The sequence below is a fragment of the Arabidopsis thaliana genome, chromosome 5 (genome assembly GCF_000001735.4).
Source record: "Arabidopsis thaliana chromosome 5, partial sequence".
NCBI classification, from domain to species: domain Eukaryota; kingdom Viridiplantae; phylum Streptophyta; class Magnoliopsida; order Brassicales; family Brassicaceae; genus Arabidopsis; species Arabidopsis thaliana.
This window is the reverse complement of record NC_003076.8, coordinates 2,303,547-2,325,713: the sequence shown is the minus strand read 5'-3', so window position 1 is coordinate 2,325,713 and position 22,167 is coordinate 2,303,547. Positions and strand designations below refer to the sequence as shown.

The 22,167-nt window shown below is 36.2% G+C and overlaps 5 protein-coding genes and 2 non-coding genes across 9 annotated transcripts; 3 read left to right on the top strand and 4 right to left on the bottom strand.

Annotated features, from left to right (window-relative positions):
• Positions 1–178: 178 nt before the first annotated feature.
• Tudor1 (TUDOR-SN protein 1) lies at positions 179–5,720 on the top strand (the record flags this gene model as incomplete). Of its 2 annotated transcripts, NM_001161225.2 has the most annotated exons (19): positions 295–443; positions 813–974; positions 1,170–1,244; positions 1,332–1,448; positions 1,526–1,633; positions 1,713–1,919; positions 2,017–2,226; positions 2,310–2,417; positions 2,698–2,868; positions 2,948–3,145; positions 3,223–3,585; positions 3,693–3,923; positions 4,007–4,195; positions 4,276–4,359; positions 4,455–4,649; positions 4,728–5,105; positions 5,182–5,359; positions 5,557–5,592; positions 5,671–5,693. In NM_001161225.2, exons 2-19 carry the CDS (start codon positions 822–824, stop codon positions 5,691–5,693), a joined length of 3,024 nt encoding a protein of 1,007 aa, NP_001154697.2. In that variant the 5' UTR covers positions 295–443; positions 813–821. The 2 variants fall into 2 exon arrangements, with proteins under 2 accessions (NP_196352.2, NP_001154697.2); NM_120817.3 differs by having other exon boundaries at positions 179–443; positions 5,182–5,720.
• A 150-nt stretch (positions 5,721–5,870) lies between these two features.
• AT5G07340 (Calreticulin family protein) lies at positions 5,871–8,588 on the bottom strand. Of its 2 annotated transcripts, none has more exons than NM_120816.3 (6): positions 8,328–8,588; positions 8,171–8,240; positions 6,803–7,938; positions 6,653–6,724; positions 6,462–6,572; positions 5,871–6,378 (listed from the first exon to the last, which is right to left on the bottom strand). In NM_120816.3, exons 1-6 carry the CDS (start codon positions 8,412–8,414, stop codon positions 6,256–6,258), a joined length of 1,599 nt encoding a protein of 532 aa, NP_196351.1. In that variant the 5' UTR covers positions 8,415–8,588; the 3' UTR covers positions 5,871–6,255. The 2 variants fall into 2 exon arrangements, with proteins under 2 accessions (NP_196351.1, NP_001190249.1); NM_001203320.1 differs by having other exon boundaries at positions 6,065–6,378; positions 8,304–8,501.
• A 251-nt stretch (positions 8,589–8,839) lies between these two features.
• Positions 8,840–9,767, bottom strand: AT5G07330 (NFU1 iron-sulfur cluster protein). Its single transcript, NM_120815.3, has 2 exons — positions 9,633–9,767; positions 8,840–9,552 (listed from the first exon to the last, which is right to left on the bottom strand). The coding sequence occupies exons 1-2, from the start codon at positions 9,648–9,650 to the stop codon at positions 9,073–9,075; spliced, it is 498 nt and encodes a 165-aa protein (NP_196350.1). The 5' UTR covers positions 9,651–9,767; the 3' UTR covers positions 8,840–9,072.
• A 2,383-nt stretch (positions 9,768–12,150) lies between these two features.
• On the top strand, positions 12,151–12,595 carry AT5G07322. Its single transcript, NR_144258.1, has one exon. It is a non-coding gene; the product is annotated as an other RNA (non-coding RNA).
• Positions 12,596–13,367: 772 nt separating this feature from the next.
• APC3 (Mitochondrial substrate carrier family protein) lies at positions 13,368–15,851 on the bottom strand. Its single transcript, NM_120814.3, has 4 exons — positions 15,070–15,851; positions 14,080–14,853; positions 13,902–13,992; positions 13,368–13,809 (listed from the first exon to the last, which is right to left on the bottom strand). Exons 1-4 carry the CDS (start codon positions 15,464–15,466, stop codon positions 13,632–13,634), a joined length of 1,440 nt encoding a protein of 479 aa, NP_196349.1. The 5' UTR covers positions 15,467–15,851; the 3' UTR covers positions 13,368–13,631.
• Positions 15,852–16,165: 314 nt separating this feature from the next.
• AT5G07315 lies at positions 16,166–16,251 on the top strand. The gene is given in 2 exon segments: positions 16,166–16,202; positions 16,215–16,251. It is a non-coding gene; the product is annotated as a tRNA-Tyr (tRNA).
• Positions 16,252–18,876: 2,625 nt separating this feature from the next.
• AT5G07310 (Integrase-type DNA-binding superfamily protein) lies at positions 18,877–20,163 on the bottom strand. The gene is made up of 2 exons (NM_120813.2): positions 19,778–20,163; positions 18,877–19,592 (listed from the first exon to the last, which is right to left on the bottom strand). Exons 1-2 carry the CDS (start codon positions 20,028–20,030, stop codon positions 19,054–19,056), a joined length of 792 nt encoding a protein of 263 aa, NP_196348.1. The 5' UTR covers positions 20,031–20,163; the 3' UTR covers positions 18,877–19,053.
• Between the last annotated feature and the right edge of the window lie 2,004 nt (positions 20,164–22,167).

Below are 22,167 nucleotides of genomic sequence, written 5' to 3'. Positions count from 1 at the left end.
TAAAAGAAATTAATCGCTAGGACTATATATGCAAAAAAAAATGGTAAGTAGACTTTTAGTTTTAGGGTTGATTTTTCTGTAAACTTCTAAAGTGAAACAGACAAGTGGATATTCACTTTCCACGGTACGACCTTAAAACCAACTCTTTTCCGTAAAAACAAAATCTAACAAAATGGCACCTACACGTAATTTATTCGAAATAGCGAGGGTAAAAGAGACAAATACTAGTCATCTTCCCTCTTTCCTCTGGTTTATATTTCTTTCTTTCTTTTAGCTCCTCTGCACAAATCCCCTGAGCTCTCTTCCCATCTCGAGATCCGCCGTTAAACTCTTTTTGCCCAAACTCTGAGCTTCTCTCTCTGTCTTCTTCTTCTTCATCTCCTCTTTTGTATTCAATCACAGAGAGACTCTCTTCTCCAGATCTATCATTTGGTTTAATCAAGGTATGTTCGTCGGAATTATCGAAGAATTCTCGTAGATCTATCCATTCATTGATTCAATTTGATCTTTTCCGATTAGTTCCGATCTGATCGAGCGATATAGAGTCTCGTCTGATTGGTTTGGTTAGCTCAAAGTTATAGTGCAGATCGAGACAAATGTACATTTTTGTGATTCGTTGATGATGAATATTGTAGTCTTTATGTATCGATGCATGTAGCTTAATCTCGTTAGTGGTTTCGATTATCTAATCAGACCAAATTGATGTTTGATCATATATTTTACCAATGCACTGTGTTATAGTGCGGCCAAATGATGAGTCTTTTGAATGATTTACTCTGATTTTTGCCGAAATGGCTTTGGTCTAAGGTTAGCTAGTGAACATGGCAACGGGGGCTGAGAACCAATGGCTTAAAGGAAGAGTGAAGGCTGTTACCTCCGGAGACTGCTTAGTGATCACGGCTTTGAGCCACAACAGAGCTGGACCTCCACCGGAAAAGACCATTACTTTTTCTTCTCTTATGGCACCTAAGATGGTGAGTTTTAATCTCAAGTTTTTTTTACCAGATATTAGTGTTTGAAACAAAAGCTTGTGATCATCACAACCAATCAAAAAATCTTTTTGATATTGATTTTTTTCTTTTCATACTGCTTATGAAGTCTTAAACCGCAGATTATATTATTTTTTGTTGGAATTAAATGTCATGTTGTTTGTTTTTTCCTCTTTTTAGGCTCGCAGAGGAGGTATAGATGAGCCTTTTGCATGGGAAAGCAAAGAATTTTTGAGGAAACTTTGCATAGGAAAGGTGCAAAGTCAAAATTAATAACTCAGTTATTATACACTAGCTATTGTGAGTGACTATATTTTCTCATCTCAAGTTTTTATTTGACAGGAGGTTGCATTCAAAGTGGATTACAAGGTGGAAGCTATTGCTGGAAGAGAATTTGGCTCTGTTTTCCTTGGCAACGAGAATCTTGCTAAGCTTGTTGTTAAAACTGGTTGGGCAAAGGTGATAAGCGTTTTCTTTCACTCGAGATGGTGTTGTCTGAATTATGGTGGTGATACCTTAGCTTTATGACATGACAGGTTAGGGAGCCAGGTCAGCAGAATCAGGACAAGGTTAGTCCTTACATTAAAGAGTTGCTACAGCTTGAAGAGCTGGCCAAGCAGGAAGGATATGGTCGTTGGAGCAAGGTTGGTCTTATCTTCCTTACTTATTCTCCAAATTCTTTACTGCCTTAATTGATTTGATGATGGATTTACCCGACTCCAGGTTCCTGGTGCTGCTGAGGCATCTATCAGAAATCTTCCTCCTTCTGCCATTGGGGATTCTGCTGGCTTTGATGCCATGGGCCTTTTAGCTGCAAACAAGGGCAAGCCTATGGAAGGTATTGTAGAGCAAGTGCGTGATGGAAGTACTATTCGGGTTTATCTTCTTCCAGAGTTCCAGTTTGTGCAAGTATTTGTTGCGGGAGTCCAGGTATCTAAACTTGTTTCTCAGTTCTTGCTGCATGCAAGGTTAACGTTTTAACCTATCACTTTGAAACACATTCAGCAATATTTCTCTTTCAATGTAGGCTCCATCAATGGGAAGGCGAACCACAAATGGAAGTGTTGTTGAGACAGTTCCAGATGAGCCGAATGGAGATGTTTCTGCTGAGTCACGAGGTCCTCTAACGACAGCTCAGAGACTTGCTGCCTCTGCAGCATCGTCTGTCGAGGTTTCCTCTGATCCATTTGCAACTGAAGCCAAGTACTTTACCGAACACCGTGTTCTTAGTAGAGATGTAAGGATTTTTCTCATCAGCTTCTCTCCTGTTTATCTGTATTTTGCATTAGTGTGATCTCAGTTTTGAGCTGGATAATGCAGGTTCGCATTGTTCTTGAAGGCGTTGACAAATTCAACAATCTGATTGGTTCAGTTCATTATTCTGATGGGGAAACAGTTAAAGACTTGGGGTTGGAGCTCGTTGAAAATGTACGTGTTTACACTAAGCAGTTATTTTGCTTTCAACATAAATTGCATATTAACTTAATGGACTGAAAATGTTTTTGCTCTACTAGTGGCGTAAAAACTACAATTTTCTTCTCTATATTGCACATGTTGTTACTTAGAGAAATTTGTTTGACACATAATGTTATACTTTGTAATTCTACTGGTCAGTTTTTGATCTCTGATAGAAAATAACTGGAATATATGATCTTTCTATGTTGTTGAAACAATATCAATGACCTTTGCTGCTATTATATTTTCTTAGGGTCTTGCTAAATTTGTTGAATGGAGTGCCAACATGATGGAGGAGGAAGCTAAGAAAAAGTTGAAAGCTGCAGAACTTCAATGCAAGAAAGATAAGGTTAAAATGTGGGCAAACTACGTTCCTCCAGCTACAAACTCTAAGGCAATTCATGACCAGAACTTTACGGGAAAGGTAACTTGTCTGCAGAAATTCTTTCTAAATACTGTCCTTCTCCTTTGGTTATTGAGTTATTGGTTTTATCTCTCTTTAGGTAGTGGAAGTGGTGAGTGGGGATTGTCTAATAGTTGCCGATGATGCTGTTCCATTTGGGAGTCCAGCAGCAGAGAGACGGGTCTGTCTTTCGAGTATCAGATCTCCAAAAATGGGCAACCCACGTAGAGAAGAGAAACCAGCTCCTTATGCTCGGGAAGCAAGAGAATTTCTGAGACAACGACTTATTGGCAAACAGGTATTGTGTTGAGCCTTTTGCATTGCCTTTGTATACGCACATATGAACAAGATTTGACTTCCCTTTTCCTGCAACAGGTTATTGTTCAAATGGAATATTCAAGGAAAGTCACCCAAGGAGATGGTCCTACCACATCTGGAGCTGCTGATAGGTTCATGGATTTTGGCTCAGTGTTCCTTCCATCTGCTGCCAAAGCCGATTCTGATGAAGTGACTGCACCACCTGCTGCAGCAATTGCTGGCAGTCAGCCGGTTGGTGTGAATATTGCTGAGCTCGTTCTTGTCCGTGGTTTTGGAAATGTGGTTAGACATAGAGATTTTGAAGAGCGATCAAACCATTATGATGCTCTTCTGGCTGCTGAAGCTCGTGCTCTGGCTGGAAAGAAAGGAATCCATTCTGCAAAAGAATCTCCAGCCATGCACATCACAGACCTAACTGTGGTTAGTATATATATATATATATATATATATCTCCATGTACATAATAAACGCATTTTCCTCATTAACCTTTTTGACTAATCTAATGTGTAACCATATATTTGTCTCAGTCGGCAGCTAAGAAAGCTAAAGATTTCCTGCCATCCCTGCAAAGAATCAGGAGAATACCCGCTGTTGTGGAATATGTCCTCAGCGGACATCGGTTTAAGCTTTATATCCCAAAGATAACATGTAGCATAGCCTTTTCATTCTCTGGTGTCAGATGTCCTGGCCGTGGCGAACCTTATTCAGAAGAAGCTATCTCTGTAATGAGACGTAGGATCATGCAGAGAGATGTTGAGGTAAACCGAATGCACATCTAAGAATTAATCTCAGTTTCCTATTCTTTTAAATGGGTTTCTCATACTCTATTATAATCACACAGATTGAAGTTGAAACCGTGGATAGAACCGGTACTTTCTTGGGATCCATGTGGGAATCGAGGACAAACGTGGCTACAGTTCTGCTTGAAGCTGGCTTAGCAAAAATGCAGACTAGCTTTGGTGCAGACAGGATCGCCGAAGCACATCTTCTTGAACAGGCAGAGAGATCTGCTAAAAACCAGAAACTGAAGGTGGTCGGCAATTACATGTTTAGTGAAGAAAATTCTTTCTTTCAAAACGTAATTTGCTAAACTGTTTTGATATTTTTCAGATTTGGGAAAACTATGTTGAAGGAGAAGAAGTCTCAAACGGAAATACTAACACCGTAGAAACCAGGCAAAAGGAGACCTTAAAGGTGAACTTATCCACATGATCCTTCACAAACGTCACATCTTTTTTTTATAAATAAAAAGCAAACCTTCATTTTCATTTCATTGCCTACTATTACAGGTTGTTGTTACAGAAGTACTTGGAGGTGGTCGGTTCTATGTTCAATCTGCTGGAGATCAGAAAATAGCTTCGATTCAGAACCAGCTTGCATCATTGAGTATTAAAGACGCTCCCATTATCGGATCCTTTAATCCAAAGAGAGGTGACATCGTCCTTGCACAGTTTAGCCTTGATAACTCCTGGAACCGTGCAATGGTAATTTTAATTCACTTTCTTTGTTTCGAGATTTTCTTTGCTTCATGCTTTATTCATACAATCGATACTTGTGTTCAGATTGTGACAGCACCCCGAGCAGCGGTTCAATCCCCAGATGAAAAATTCGAAGTGTTCTACATCGATTATGGAAACCAAGAGACAGTTCCATACAGCGCAATCAGACCAATAGACCCTTCGGTATCTGCAGCACCAGGGCTCGCTCAGCTCTGCAGACTTGCCTACATAAAGGTTCCAAGCTTGGAAGACGACTTTGGTCCTGAAGCGGGAGAGTATTTGCATACTGTAACTCTGGGTAGTGGTAAAGAGTTCAAAGCAGTGATAGAAGAAAGAGACACATCTGGAGGCAAAGTCAAAGGGCAAGGCACTGGAACTGAATTCGTTGTCACTCTCATTGCTGTTGATGATGAGATCTCTGTAAATGCTGCAATGCTTCAGGTCGGTTTTCTCTCACCTTGTCTAAAAAACATTTCCAAGAATTGGTATTGGTATTGATGAGGATGATGATGAACAGGAAGGAATAGCGAGAATGGAGAAACGTCAGAAATGGGGGCACAAAGGCAAACAAGCTGCTCTTGATGCTTTAGAGAAGTTCCAAGAGGAAGCTCGCAAGTCGAGAATTGGAATCTGGCAGTACGGTGACATTGAGTCCGATGATGAGGACACTGGTCCGGCCAGAAAGCCTGCTGGTGGTCGCCGGTAAAATTATAAAAACCGATAAGTCGTGATATGGTTCAAAGGGACCATGAGGTAGGGAGAGAAGCTTCGGTGTGTTTCTCTAAAGAGTTTAAAGACATGTCGAACTTTTTGTAAGGTTTTAGATTTGTTTCTTCTCTTCTTCTTTTAATTTATATACGTTTTAGACTTTTTAAAGAAATTTTCCATGTAGGACTTGAAATAAGGGGAAGTTTGAACCATGCTTACAGTTTTTGTGTGTTTTCTGGTCCAACTTATCTTTCCATTCCTTAAGCCGTCTTATTTATGTTACACTGACATTAGAAAGAACAAAAAAAGAGCAGAGACTAAGCAGGAAGGATATGGTCGTTGGAGCAACTTTGGTCTTATTTTCTGATGAAGTGACTGCATCATCTGCTGGCAGTCAGCCAGCTGGTGAATAGTGCTGAGCTCGTTCTTGCCCGTGGTTTTGGAAATGTGGTTAGACACACAGATTTTGAAGAGCGATCAAACCTTTATGATGCTCTTCTGGCTGCTGAAGCTCGTGCTCTGTCAAAGAATCCATTCTGCAAACAGACCTAACTGTGGTTAGTATATCATACGAGTCTCGTGCCATGGCTATCAAGACCCTTTGGTAGAGAAGTCTAAATCTCGAAGCTAAGATTTTGTTGTAAACACTCGAGCTAAAGACGATAAACTGATAATGCTGATGCATGTGATGTACACAACCCATTACTTATCAAATTTCAACTCATAAATGTTGTGATCCACATTCAGATTCATGTGAAACTAAAAGCATACAAAAAAAACATGTTACAATAATCGTCTTAATATCAGGTCCACTACTGTTTGTCTATACGGTGATAAATCAAAACAAAAAGCCCCAAAAATCAAAATCTAATCCTCTTTTTATCTAACTCTCACGCCTCGTCTGCCTCTTTCGTGGTGCAGCCACCGCTTCTGCTTTCTCCTCTGTCTTTGCCTCGCTTGTCGAGGTCTCTGCAGCTGTTTCCGGTTTCTTCTTTTCTACCTTAGCCTACATACATACCAAGAATTTCGTTAAGACTCAAACACCCGCCAACCAAAACATTACATCTCACTGACATGTTTTTTTTTTACCTTTGCACCACCAAATATGAGCTTGAAGAAGAGAGAGAGGAAGACGATCACGATGGAAATGAGCACACCGATGGTTAAGTTTGGCTGTGTTTCAGCTTTCTCAATAAGTTCCTACAAACGAAAATTGCAAATTCTCATTTAAGATTCTTCATTATACAATATGTTTCTAAAGTCTGAAAATGAGAACTTACCATAATCTTTGACTTGTACGCACTAAGGAAAGAAATGTCTGCAACCTTGTACAAGAGGTCGAACACCTTCTTCTGCAGTAATGCACATACATAATATAAGTACAAAGGATATGTATAAGCATTCCAAATTTGTGGCGAAAATCAATATACCTGGTAACTCTTGAGACCATCTGCCTCACCAGCAGCTTCATCCTCTGCCTTTTGTTTCTCTTTCTCCACATCAAACTTGGGCTTCCAAGTGCTTTGTCTGTAAGTTTCAGCAACCTTCTCGTCTTTAGATATCAAGATGTTGTCAAATAAGATACCGTCTTGCATTGTCCATATCTCAATACCAATGGCAGCAATGGGCTCCAAATTCGGCCTCTCAAGCTCAAAATAATCAGGATTTGGAATGTCTCTTGGTTTCCAGATTCCCTTGTAAGCTGGGTTATCTATGAGAGGTGAGCTCCATTTGCCCTTGTAAGCAGGGTTCCTCTTCATCGGTCTCTTCCATTCGCCACATCCGGGTGCTGCCTCACACTTGGTGTTGGAAACCTTAGGAGCCTCCCACTCACCATCTTCCTCGTCATCCCAATCTTCTGGCTTGCTTGCCTCGGGGTCTTCAACCTCTACAGGCTCATCATCCAACCATCCTTCGGGTTTCTCAGCTTCCTCATCTTCAATCTCCATGGGTGCATCCTCATCCCAGTCATCAGGCTTCACAGCATTAGGATCAGGAATCTTGGCTCTCTCATCCCAGTCTTCTGGCTTCTTGTCCTCTGGATCAGGGATGGTCTTGGAAGGAATCAACGGAGGCTCAAAGTCTTCAGCAGACAGTAAATTACCCTTCTTCTTCTCCTCACCATCGACCAAAATCCTCACCTCATTATCAGATTTCAAGACCGCAGTGTAGACATGAGAAAGCATGTCAAACGGAACAGAAGGAGGGAACTTGAGATGGTGCTCAACAAACTCGCCACTCTTGGGATTCTTATGCTTCAAGATGAAATGAACCTTGTTGGTAGCACCACACTTATCAGGTCCAAACATGATAGAGTAAGGAGAATCATTATCAAACCCTTGAGGAACCCATCCAGCTTCTTGAGGACGAAGATACTTTAAGTAAGCACCACCACACTCAAGCCCTTCTTGGAAACGAGCCTCGTATTGAAGAACAACAGTTCCTTCGTTAAGGTTTAGAGGCTCATCAACATCAAGCTCTTTAACTATTCCGTACTTCTTAGCTTTCTCACTCACTAGAAGTCCATAATCATCATGCCCTTCACTCTTCTCGTGCTTCCACACACCTAAAAGATTTCAAATAAGAAGCAACCTTTTAAGAGCTCACACAAAGTCTGTTTCTTATCCACTTATAGTAAAAGTAAACATTTCTAAATCTGTTCCAATAAAAACCAAAACTTTAAGACCCCCTTTTGATTGTAACTTCCATTACACTAATTCTAACTTGTTTTTACTTCAACAGACGAAAGAAAACCAAAAAATTCAAAACACGAATTCACTACGACGACATGGCTTTACCTTGGTATTCAGCTTTCTCTGAAACGACCCAGCGACCATCAAAAGGCTCGTCAAACGATTCATACAGGATCTGAACAACAACAAAAACACCATGTTACTGGAGATTCGATGAACAAATCTTTAAAATAGGAACTTTTTCAAGGAAGTGACCAATCACCGTTTGGTCGTCACAGTAGCTAACACTGGGAAACGAAAGCAAAGCTACAAGAAGCAGCGAAACGAATGTAATAATCCGTTCTCTCATTATCGCAATCTCAAGAGAAGAGACAAAACAGAGACTCAAAATCAAATAAGACAGAGAAGTAACTACTAAGTAAGTACTAAGTAGATCAGAGAGAGAGATATTCTTTACTCTTTAGTCCTCGTATTTCTTAGACCTACGAACGTCATTTTGATTGTTATCTTCCAATGAATATCGCTCGCCAACGTGACACTACCCTATCACCTCTCGCCAAGTCATCCAAAACAAAGCACCGACGCGTGCAAAATTTTACCCCACTAGGGCCTGGTCCTGGGCCTTGACCTGGGCCCAATTAGAATGCGAATGAATCCTCGGACACTCTTAGAAGGTTAGGAAGTTAACCATTTTATCTCATTCAAACCTAGACCCAAGAAATTGGTTTCTCCCAAATGAGTATTTTTACTAAAATCGTTAATCCAGAAGAAAATAGAAGCAAAACGAAGTTGTATTATTACTTCGACCGAAATTTCATTAGATAATTTACATGCTGTTGAAACAACACAAATACACTCAAAAGTTGCTTGATCACTGTAATACATCCAAGAGGAAACAGGATAAAACCTTAACCGACCCATTTGAAAACTCTTTGATCTCCTTCAGATGTTTTATTTATCGACAGAAACATGGAAAACAAAACACATAAACCAGCCTTCATAAAAACTTAGTGAGCTGCAGCAGCCGATATCTTAGGATCAACGCCAACATCCTTAAGCGTCAAGGCACGAGGTTTATGAGCAAACTGGTCTTTCCTGATTGGGTCAGAGATCACATCCTGCTTGTCAAACTCTTGAACGTGAGCTATTTTCCTAAACCAAGACCTGTTAGCGAACCGGTCCGCTTCGTTTAGAACTCTATCTGGATCTTCGATCTCGGGAACGGTCTCTCTCATCTTCTTGTTGACACGTACGCCAGGGTTTTCATGTAGATGAAGATACGCAGTGTAGACACCAAATGTTACTGACAATGAAATCAATCCTATGGAGACGTAAACTGGTGTGAAGTCACCTTTTGTTGCTGCCGCTGTGGTGGCGGTTCTCTGGCCACCATACTCTGTTGCCGCCGTAGAATACGCTTTGGATCTTGGTACGGTTGTCGCCTTCGTGTAAGTTCTTAACCTCTGCACTACGTTTTTCAAGTGACCCTTCAAACACAAAATGATAAAAGTCAAATCGTGAAGACCAAATGAATCATAGAGAAACGACGACGTCTTAGGTTACTTACGGTTGATCGAACGGCCATTGGTTGTTCTTGGCGAGTGATTAGTAAAATCTAGCTGAAAAGAAGAGTAAGATTTGTACTTTTTGTTGTTGTGGATTGTGCTATACTTGAGAGCGTTTTAGATATCGGATATAAAAGGAAGATGGAGACATCTGGAGTAGAGAAGAGAGTTGTAGAAGTAATACGTGTAAGCATTTAAGAACATGCAGTTTAATTCGTGGAAGTGTCTTGAAGATCCACGTCAAATCAGATTCCTTATAATTGGGATTCACTGCAGTAATGCGCGTGTTTTATTTCATTGGTTCTGTCAAAATTAAAAATATGAGATATTAATTATATTTTAAATTTGTATGCCTAATGGATAAGACCAAAATTTGTGTATCTTCTTTTACTGGTAAGCTCTAGCAACCCTCGTCTTACCACGCGACATGTGACAATCACATTGCTGCTGTGTCGATGGAACCGTGCCTTGCATCGAGTAAATGAACCAATGGCACGAAAATCCATCAAGTACTAAATGAACCTATGTCACGAAAGTATGTTCTTTTGTTTTTAAGACAAAAATGAAGAGATTAAATATGTTTGGTGTCAATTCTAATGAAAATAGTTATATTTTCTCGTCTTCGTGTTATCGTTGTATCGACATTCAAATTTAAATTCATATAAATATTATGTAAAAAAGATGGAGAAATATTAAAACGACATTTTCAACGTAATATTTATTGTAGCCATTAATTCTATAAAGTTTGTCTATATTTAAGAAATATAAAATAATTAATGCATTTTTTATGGAGTTCTTTTTATTTCATAGTGCCTTTATTTAAATAGTGAATTCAGTACTATTCATAATTTTAATAGAAAAGTAAAAGTAAACAAGTTATTTGGGATAAAGACTTAACTAAAGTGCTATTTGGGATAAGACTTAACTAAAGTGGGCAAATCTTTCTCAATGAGGAAATTAAACAAGTTTTAACTACTGATTTAAATACAATAAATTGATACGAGTTGAACTAGTGTGCTTGGTGCTTACTAGCTCCCACTTTAATGGAATTAGTGCTTATTCGACGTAATTATTTGCTCATTTCTATTTTTGTTATAAATAAAGCGGTGTAAAGAGCTTTACAATCCTATATAAAGAAAGAAAGGCCTATACATTAACTATGTAAACAATATATATAATCGTATTCACATTTCATCTCTACTTTACGTTCTTTTCAAACTATGAATATTTTTCTTTGTATCGTGACTTTTACTCACTCACCACAATTTTTTAAAAATGATGTTACGTACTTTTATCATCAAGAATAAACTAAATGGCTTAAAGAAGCATTGGTCTTAACTGATTGATGATCAAAGAGTCTCTAAGTTAACCACGACTGTAAACTAAAACCTAGCTACGTAGGTCATAACTTTCAGAAGAAGAAAAAGAAAACTCAAGTTTTTGTTATCCTAGTTTTATTAACTGAAAATGTAATTATGAAAATAACTAATTCCATTTTATTTTCTGAAAAGTTAAGTATTTTTTTTGTCAAACTGGTACAAACTCAATATTAGTGGGTTGAGCTGATGAGGTAAGTGGTCCTCGTATGACCACTAAACTAGATCAGCTCCTTAGAAAATTAGTATTTTACGAAAATATATGATCTATTTAGTAAAAAAATCAAAAATGTATATATTATAGCTAGTGGAATGACGACATTTCTATATAATATATATTCTTGTGTGTGCTAATAGTCATGCAGAAGTCAAAAATAAATAGCATGTTTTTTTTTTGACACTATATATTAATTTTACATTATGAATCACTTATTTACGACTACCACTTAATCATTTTTACGAGTTAAACTTCTATTTTTTTTTCTTTATTTAGCAAAGTAGCCCTACTAATAATAAAGCAAGAAAAAGTATTAACGATAAACAGTAACAACAACAATAATTTATGCTGCGAACTTTAGATAACACATTAATATAATTCCAGCAAGTGGAAGATATATAGCAAAAACTATGCCGACGAAAAAATAATTAAAGAATAATTCCATCCCTCTACAGAAACCACCTCGATACTTCTTGTCATACCTTTGTCTGAATATATCTTATTCCACTAGCTTCAACACTATTATATTGTTCAAATCGTTCATTTGCAGTATAATTGAGTTTTTCGACAACTTTGTTAAACTATGGTTCAAATTTAACTTAAAATGTTTAGAATCAAGCGTTGTACTTGTACGTGAAAAGAAAAAGAAACAACTTTTTCTATCAAACAATTTGAACTAAACTGTTGGGGAGAGCCAAATGCTTAAACATCTTTAATGCAATAATGCAAATGGATTTCTTTTAAAAGTAGATGCACGTTATAAAAATGTTTATTAAATTTTTACCGACGTTAGGTATAACTTTCAAAAAGATTCCATGGGTCGAAAACTTAACAAGACATAATTCATGTTTAAAATATATTGTTTAAACAATAATACGATAATAATATACGCCATTATATATATAAGGTTTTGGATATGGGACCAGATGAAGCATTATAAATGGGGTGAAGAGAGACGTAGAAGACTAAAGCAACCACTAACAGTTAGCTTCGTTTTCATTAATCTAAGGAAGGGAAAGAGATATGGAGGAGGAAGAAACCGAGAAAGAAGACGACGACGTTAAGAAGCACGTCGAGCTACGGCTAATGGAAGTTAGCTCGGTTCCGTTATCTTTCTCTGGTTCTGGTTAACAACAGATCAAGGAAGAAAACAAACGGCAAGTCAACAGAGGCAAAGGGAAGGCTACGCCTTTCTTCTTCGTATTTTCTCTTTAATTTTTCTTTCTGTTTTCTCTTATTTTTCCGGTGATGTGTAGATTCTCTAACGAGAAGTATATATATCCCTATTGTTTGTAATAGTTTTATGATCTTGTTGTTTCTTCTAAAACTATCTTTTTATACATTAAGATCCAAGTTACGATTTACAAGTATAGTTGACTCTGACTCTGACTCCACGACCGAACGAAGTCTTTGATATAATGACTATTCACAATCAACCCTTTCCAACCAATTCTCTTGTTTTGGGGACTATCACGGTTTTTGCTTTCTTTTGCTTGTGATCTGTCTGACAATCAGTTATTTAAGAAATTTGTTGATTTGCAAGTTTTGTTTAAATTACTCATTTTACTCTAATTTCTAAATTTTAAGTTAAATCTATATTCTAAAAAAACGAAAAGAAAAGCTCGCTGATTTTTAAAATAAATATAGGTTAAAGCTGAAAACAACATTTAAAACTATATATGTCTAGGTATAACATTGTTGTCATCATTCTGAAACATAGTCTAAAAAAGAATATCAATGATCGCAACAAAACAATAATTGAGATATATAAATCATAGGTGTGTTATAAGTTATATTTTTAAGTCAACGAAAACAGTATAAATATATTGCTGATAACTTCTTCTTTTTTGTTATAAGAGTGTTTTTTTTGTTAAGTTGTTATAAGAGTGTTAACTTTATTATATTGCTGATAACTATTTATCAAAAAAATTTCCATCAAATTACAAATCTATAATTAAATTTTATCACCATAAAAATATATGTCCCAATTTCAAGAATATACTTTTAATATTTTGTTTTCCATTTAATTAAATCAGATCATATACTTAAATAGGCTATACACTTTAAAATATTAGAAAAGTGACTTACAACTGATCACGATTTATATAAAAATTCATTTATTATTTATAAAATGCAGTAAGACCTTTTTAAAAAAATTAGTTGATAGATATCTTTAATGATGTAACCATTCAAAATCATTTTTGGAGATGTGAGTTCATGACTTAACCATTCAAAATCTTTTTTGGAGATGTGAGTTTACAGACTTGAGTCTTGATCTTGAACACATCAACGAAGACATGTTACAATCTCTGTCTTGTTTTTGAATTTCTCACATAACCTAGAGAGAGTGACCCCTTGGGAACAAAAAAGAATAAACTAACTCGGAGAAAATTTCAAGACCGTATTGGCTAATCAAGAGCCATATTTTTCTTCATAGCTTCATAAACAATGTACGTGATGCTTGCCGCTGGAACTACTTTGAGAAGATTGGGTAATAGTCCTCTGTAGAAACCTCTAAGACCTTCTCCTTTCATCGTATTCATAAACTCTTGCTTCATTGTCGTCTTCGAACTATCCGCTTGCATTCTGACATGACAAGGATCAAACTTGTTTTTTACAATCGCAGACAAGACATTAAAAAAAATCGGTTACAAGTTTTCGGAATTTCGGGTTTTTACCTTGTTCTTACTACCTGTAACGGGTAAACACATGATGCTCCAAGGGCTCCTGATGTCATTCCACAGCTCAGCTGTATCAGAGGACCCGGCTCTGCAGAATTTTAAGCTATTTTAGTATCATATCACAGAACAATGATATGCAAATAAGAATAAGGATTTAAGGTTTTGATGCTCTAACCAGTGTCCTGAAGAATATATGTTCTGGACAAGTCTTTTAGCGTTTCATATGCAGCGAGGTCAATTCCTGCATAAGGAACAATCCCAAGAAGAGAAGGAAACAGACCCTTGTAGAAAGCCCGAGGTCCCTCCCGAACCCATATATCTTTTGTAAGCTTCCACAACTTAGGTGCCTTTCCACCTTCACTGACACAAGTCTGTAACCGAGTCTTCACGAGATCCATAGGGTAAATAGCGGTTTGAGCCAATGCACCAGCCATTCCACCTGCCATAAGTCTCCCACTTGTACCAATATCACCATCCTCCCCTCCAATCATGGGTTTTAGCATTTCGTAAGCACAAAACTTAATGGCACTTTCAGGAGCAACCTTCATGACATTTAACCCATTACCTCTAAAGAAACCCATCAACTTATCTTCTCTCCATATCTTCTTAATTGTCGGGAGGACCCCTGCATGTGCCCTTTGAACTTGCAAAACAACCTTCAGACGATCAAGAGGCGCAGTTGCAGTTCTAGAAACAGCTCCGGCTAGTCCTCCAGCGAGAAGTAATCTGCTTCTTTTCACATGTTTACTTATACCATCCGGTATAACAGCTTGCTCCCCAATATCTATCAAGCACACCCTTTCCCAATGATGATATATGTTTTCAAGGGTGGCTTCATGAGGATATAACAAAAGAAAATCTCTCCACTCTTCAAACGTTATAGTTCCATTGTTGTCCTTATCAACATGCTCCACAAAACGAGCGAGTTCCTCATCATCGATCTCAATGCCTACAAGAACAAAACTGTAGGGCTTATATAGGTTGGTGATACTCAACAATCCAATGAAATAACATAAACAATCAAACACGTTCTAACATCTCAACACAATGCCAATATAGCAACTTCACCATAAACAATCAAAATCCACAAATCTCTCATAAAGGTACAAACTTTACATGATGATCAATAGCAAAAAGTAACAGTATAAATGGAACAGTAACATACCGGCCTTAACAAGAGCCTCCCAAAGCTCCTCAGGCAAAATGCAGCCATTATGCTCAACATCAATGGCTTGGAAAATCCTGTATAGCTCAAGCTCCTTAGCATCAATGTATCGACGAAACTCCTGGTAATCAACACGCCCATCTCGATTAGCGTCGCAGACTCTAAACAAATCTCTAGCGTACTTGTACTCAGGAGGAATCTGAAGCGAAGCAAGACCCTTTTCGATCTGGGCATAATCTAAGAACCCTAAATTCGAATTATCAAAGAAATCAAACAAACTACGAATCCTGATCTCTCTCTCATCCATTGTCTCACGTAACGCCAATAGAACATGCTCCATCGTGATGGATACAGGTTTCTTCATCGGGTTACGGTTTTTGGGCTTCGATGACTCCATTGCTGATTCGCGATCAATATCGAGATTGCCCCAAATTAGAATGCTTTACAAGAGAATTGAATGATTCTAAGGATCATTCATCTTCTTGCGTATTTATTATACAGAGAGTGAGTCCTGGGTTTTGAGAAAGAAGACCTCACAAGTCACAACACAACACACCACCGAAAGAGTCTTCACGTCGAAGAAGAAACACAAAAGTTTGGAAATTTACTTCACTATTGGAGTCAGAAGCAAAAAGGGTTAATGGTGTTGTTGTGGGTCAGTGGCTATAAACGATGGATGGCCGGTGAAGGAAAATCCGGCTCCGTCATCTGTCAACCGCAAGTGACGGTAACATATCTCTCTATCTTCCCTCCCCCTGACCTTTTGCTATTCTCCACGTGCTATTCCCACACGACACGTGCGAATCAGTCAAATTGAAATCGTGCGTTTTCCGGTTTGAACCAAAACCGGAAATGGTCAAATGTGCTTGATTAGTAGAAGTAAAAAAAATGCGTTTGACCGTATTAAAAACCTATCCAAAATTACAGAGAGGGAAAAATAAGTTTATGGAGATTTTTAATTTAAATAATTTTGTTAGAGATTGGTAATTTTTGTAGCGATCTTCTCACCGGTTTTGTCTCCGGTTTGGAAATTAGAGGACATGACTACCAAGATTACTTAGGTTAATTAACAAATCTTTGTATTAGTAATCAATAACCGACCTTAGCTCAGTTGGTAGAGCGGAAGACTGTAGTCTGTGACAGCAAATCTTTAGGTCGCTGGTTCGATTCCGGCAGGTCGGATTTTTTTCACAAAAACGCTTTTTTTTTTTTTTTTGCCATTCTTTGTACAATTTTGCAGTTTCTCTTCGCTCTATACTGTCTGGAATGTGAAATCTCAAAAGAATCTGACCTACCTAGCAAATCATGAAATCACCTTTAAAAACTCGCTTTGGATGATTGTGAAATGGGCCAGACTATTAGTGAAACAGAATTGGGCTGCGTTACATTTACAAACTGAGTGAGTCGGTGCAATTTGAACATCCCTGAACGTGAACATACATACGTATTTTAAATGATTTAATATTGTGTATATATGGTATACATGCACGTATTCATACGTCTTTGGGCCGATAAGTTTGAAATAGAAGGTAAAGGCAGTGGTTGAGATTTGCGATAGCTTAGAAGGCCGCAAAGGTTGACAGGGCGGTGAGGCCGGCGTGCGTGCGGCCATCCCCAATTTCCCTTCCTTTGTCAACGTTTTAATCTCTTGATTTTCTTTTAACTATATTCTTTCTGTCGGGATGTATTTTTATATAATAGCTGTATTTGTGTTTAGTTATTTGAACTGTTTTCTTAGCTACGGTCCATATTCGTAATCGTATCTATATATGAAATATCAAAGACTTTTGAGTATTTGGAATTGTGTATCATGTTGAAAGAACATGAACTTTCTACAAAATTTGTTTTGTTTTTTCGATAACAATTCTTTTTAAAACATATGATAATCTGGCTGTCTTAATTTGTTCAAACAACTCTTCTATTATAAATATTTGTGTCTCGTGTTTGCAACATAATGGAACTTTTTGTCTTTACATTTGAAAAATTGTGTAGCACTTGTTCACTGTTTTCCCGACAAATGTTACTTTATCCAAACCGCCCAAAGCCCAGAGGAGATCCCACAGTTAATATGCCTAGCTAATTAATTAGTTAATTGATCACTTAACATATTCAGGCTAATATTCATCTTTGACTGATAGTTAAAAGTTTTCAATTCAACGATTTGTTAATTTCATATATTAATACTATATTGGGAAATTTTATAAAGAAAAACAGGTTAATAGACTTTCACGACTAACAAAAAACTGGTTTTGAACTGAACTTTTTTCATCATAAGTAAACCTAGCTTCGCTATAGTCACAGAGACAGAGGTGTCATACACGCGCCTCATTCGCGAAACGAATTCAAATTATTTTGTTTGTTTGAAAAAACGAAAGATTGTTTTTGAAGTTCCACGAATGTCTTGAAGTTGAAGTACAAATATTTGTCGGCGGCCGAGATTCGCATACCAATAAGTTTTAAGCACTAACCATTTACGCTAATGATCTAACACGCATGTAAAAAATGAAGAAACAAGCATAAAAGACGAAAAATCTATAAGCAAAACTTTTAAGACAACAAAGAGGAGATAACGCGTTGGTCGGAAAGTATTTCATAATAACGATATTCATTATCATCGTAACCATCATTTCAATTGATATGATGATAAGAAAAATGAGTCTTTCAGTTTCAAAACGAAATGATTTTTCATTTCTAAATCCATATGTACATTGAATCTAATTCTAGTTGTTGATGCTCTATAAATTTTATTTTTTCACATCATACAATTATAGGTTTGAAATAGAATTGTGACACAATGACAACATTATTACATTAACTACTACTTGAATTCTAATTGTCTTCTAAATTTAAGTATTATCCTATGTATATATACATTTAAGAATCTGTGACACATTCCTATATCATTATATATTGAAAATAACGTATACATATTAGGAATTGTTTCAATAAGTATACTATACAGAAAAATTAAGTCAAAAGGAGTCAACCTCTTTGGATTGACAAAAGTCAAGGATTTGAAAACAAACGCTCGGGGAATCTGTTTTGGTCAAGTTTTCATACTTGTTAGTTGTTACTTCTAAGGCCAGTATCTCTATCTTCAAGAACTTAGAAAATTGCTAGTAAAAGTCTCGTTATACAAGATATAATATAAAACAAAGTACTTTTGAAACCCTGATATAACGACTTCGTAATATATATATCAAGATACACTTCTTTTTGTCAACAAACGTAAAACTATACGACATTAATTCTAACTAAAGTCTACGGTGTTTTCGAATAACCAGGCCATAAACTATTACACGCACGTAGTAATTTTTTGAATTCAAACTGACTGAAGAGATCCCCCAAAACAGTCCAATAAAATTGGAAAGGAAATTGTGTATGTATAAACTTGATATATAATTACTTAAATCAAGGCTGTCATCTTAGTCCAAGAAAACGGGACGAAAAATATTAAAACTAAACGACTCTCAACAGATGTTATTAGTACTGTCATGTAGGTATGCTACTTTGCCTTATGTCTTGTAAGATACACGGTAGAAAATGTATTTTCATTCAATAAATAAAAAGCTTTGGTTTGTTATATCTGCGTTGGCAATATAATGGCCACATAACAACGCAATTCGGAATTTAGCAGTTATTAATGCTATAATTTTATGTGTCTACATGTGTGTTTGTTTGGGGGAACTCCAATAAATTTAAAGGGTAACACTCTTGTGTATTTATAATTTCTTCTTTAATACAAAACGAATTACCCCACCCAAAAAAAAAAAAAAAAAAAAAAAAAAACTTAAAACAAATCCAAATGCAAGGGTTACAAACAAAGAACCCATGAAAAACTCTTGAAAGAAGTAAACAAAGTGATCACAAACAAAAACACACGCATAATGAAAAATACAAATACAAAAAAAAACTCAATTAGAAAACATATGATCCCCTCATAACAAGTGACCCAAATCCTTTATTATCAGTTTATTGAAGATCTCAAAAACCAGAATTAGGAGGTGAAGAATCCCCAAAACGCAAATATCTGGCGTAATCTTGTTCATCATCTTGTTGCCTTGAAGATCCACCAGAAGATGAAGAATTTGTAGTAGATAACGTCTGATGATTATACATTGAGCCTCCGGTTTCTCCACCGGCCAAGCTATAACTTAATGCATCGTTACTATTCCCCCCTTGATGAAGATATTGGTTATAGTAGTATTGGTTAAAATAAGGTATGGTTTGCGGATTAGTCTGCGGATTTGAGTAGTAAATTTGATTATTAGAAGAATAATAGTTTGGTGGACCGGTAGTTGTACTAGTGTTACTTGCTAGTTGAGCTCTCTCAGGGAAATTGAGTTTGGCTTTGCTTCCTTTGAACTTAAGAGCTGCGTTATCATAAGCTAAAGCCGCAGCTTCAGCAGTCTCAAATGTCCCGAGCCACACCCGTGCTGCCTTTTGCGGATCCCGAATTTCAGCTGCCCACTTTCCCCATGGTCGTTGTCTTACCCCTCTATAGTGCCTCTTCCTCAATAGCCCTAATCAACAAGAGAAAACATTCGTATATATACTTGATATATTTCTCATATATACTACATGGATATATTCGTCGTCCAGAGCACAAATTCAACTGCTATTATAAAACATTATGCTCATTTTTTCATTCACATATATCATCCCATAAATATGGTAACTAATTTGTCAACTATATATGTAAATATACCTTGATCTTGAGTTGGAGGAGCCGGTGGGTTAGGATCTTGTTGATTATACACAACAGGTTGATGTTGGTTATTATCATGAGAGCTGCTTTGGTTTCCAATGACTTGAGTCAAGGCTGAGACCATGGCACGCATGTCATATTGGGATCGGGCAGAGAAGAAAGGGAATATGTTCTCATCATCATCGGCTTCTTTCTTTTCATCCGATTCATCGCCTCGAAAGGGCCTCTTTCCATAATTTCCTGAATTCGCCATCTTTGCTAAAATCTTTAAACCTCTTTTTTCAGGTGATCTCGATTGTGTCTGTAAATTTAGGGTTTAAGATTTGGAATTGAGGATGTCTTGAATATGAGAAACAAAGAAAAGACGAAGAAGGAGAATGAAAGAGGGAATATATAATTAGGGTTTTAGGGGTGAGCTATTTTGACGGTTTTATAGAAGCTTTTTCGTCTGTGTGAACATAAGACAAATGACAAAACAAAATTTAACGTCAAGCAGAAGTTTTGCATATTTTTAAAAAAATTATATATTTTTCTAGCTATTGTAATTTTCGATATAGAAAATCATGTACTATATCAGTGTACCCTGCTAAAACTGTAGAGACGCGTGAAAAAAGCTTTTTGATTTGATTATTGCAAAAAATGTGTACGTGTGAATCTGAACAAGTTAAGAAATGGATATCAATAAAGATTAGTAGAAAAGCTCTAATAGAAGAATGTAAAATAATATGAACGCTATGTAAAGCTCCAAGATGACAAAAAGAAAAAAATAAAGAAGGAGTGCATGCATATATACATATTCTGTTTAATTGCTTTTTTGAGAAAACATGCATGGAATCGAAGAAGAGAAAAGAAAAATAATTATATTCTTTTGGAAGTTTGATTTAAATACAAAGAAACATAGATATTCTTCGTGTATAACTATAAACCGACATTCTCTGGAAAAGTTAAGGAATAAGAAAATAATCAAATTGTTTTACATATATGTTGTGATATAGAAAAGGAGTTTACGTTACGCGAGAGTGGGGTCTTTTCTCCCCTATAAAATATTTGGATAGAGATTGAAAGACAAATTTAGTTATATTCGAGAAATGTGTACACATTGATCACTAACTCAAGTAAAAACGTGTGAAATGTTGTTATTGAGGCTCTTTCTACTTTTGATAGATAATTCGAAGAGGATTTCTAATTTCATCTATATCTAGAAATAGTTCAGTTAAATGAGTAATGAAAAAACATTTTTACATGCAAACACCAAGTCCAAGATTCAAGTTTTAGAAAGAAAAAAAGAGATAAGATTATCACAATTCAGGAGATCAAAATTGGAGTAAATTTTCATACTCACTTAAAATGTATATATAGATAACGGGTTAGATTACTATTAATGTTTTTTAATAAACGATAAAAAGAAAAATTAGTGGATCTAGGGAAAGTTTACAGTAATATATTAACATTTAAAGCACCATTTTGGTATTAAACAAACAAATTATTATAAGGATATGCTCACACACACAAAAAAAAAAACATTTTGTATGGGCCCTTGACAAGTCGCAATTCACAACTAACGATATTTGTTGATCTCAAATATTTAATTTCCTAAAATCTAGCTTTTGATATTCTAAGAAATAACTTTTTTTAGGTATAGACAGAGCTTTTTTTCTCATTACGGAAGTAGGAAAGAAACCAAGAGAGTTGCAATCGAGAAACTGTTGTCTTTTTTTAGTCATGTTTGCACGTGGCACACATGACACATGTGTTTGTTTGTTATTCTTTCTCAACAACAAGCAACATGCTTTTTTTGTTTCTTTGTAATGTATTAACTATTAAAGTAAAAAATATGTAATATTCAAACTTGATTATAAATACATTGAAATAAAAACATAACATATAGCATGGCATCTGATAAAACGTAGGATAACACGTTTTGACGGGACGACGAAAAAATAATTTCTGTTCAGGATTGCTGTTCAGGATGTATAACGTACTCATTTGACTATGGATAAATATGATTTGATATTATTATGATCTATTAAATTAGCCAACTTTTCTACGTCTAAATTATACAAAAATGACATTATATAGCTAAGATTACGAGAAAAGAAAGTGACTTTTTTAATAAGAAAGTCAATCTGATAGAAAAAAGGTTGAGAGTATCTTACAACGACATGTCAATGAATTTGAATTTAAATGAAAAAATTAAACTTTAAAACAGGATATACACATGGCATGTGTAGGTATTTTCAGATTTGTTGACGAGAACGAAGAAACAACATTTTGTGAATTTGCCAAGCAGGGAAAATGAGTTTAACGACGTCACATAATGTAAATTTTTTTTTTAAAAAAAAAATCTTTTTTGCATAAAACGGCTTGACAACTTTTTTAAAAAATTTACT

Excerpts from the sequence above, each read along its gene's own strand:
- AT5G07340 (NM_001203320.1), bottom strand. The coding sequence starts at position 8,414 with ATGAGAGAACGGATTATTACATTCGTTTCGCTGCTTCTTGTAGCTTTG. Across the intron at positions 6,725-6,802 it reads ATGGTCTCAAGAGTTACCAG|AAGAAGGTGTTCGACCTCTT; the intron begins GTATATTGATTT and ends GCATTACTGCAG. Across the intron at positions 6,379-6,461 it reads TCATATTTGGTGGTGCAAAG|GCTAAGGTAGAAAAGAAGAA; the intron begins GTAAAAAAAAAA and ends GTATGTATGTAG.
- APC3 (NM_120814.3), bottom strand. The coding sequence starts at position 15,466 with ATGGAGTCATCGAAGCCCAAAAACCGTAACCCGATGAAGAAACCTGTA. Across the intron at positions 14,854-15,069 it reads GGAGGCTCTTGTTAAGGCCG|GCATTGAGATCGATGATGAG; the intron begins GTATGTTACTGT and ends TTGTTCTTGTAG. Across the intron at positions 13,993-14,079 it reads ATATATTCTTCAGGACACTG|AGCCGGGTCCTCTGATACAG; the intron begins GTTAGAGCATCA and ends AAAATTCTGCAG.
- AT5G07310 (NM_120813.2), bottom strand. The coding sequence starts at position 20,030 with ATGGCGAATTCAGGAAATTATGGAAAGAGGCCCTTTCGAGGCGATGAA. Across the intron at positions 19,593-19,777 it reads TCCTCCAACTCAAGATCAAG|GGCTATTGAGGAAGAGGCAC; the intron begins GTATATTTACAT and ends CTTGTTGATTAG.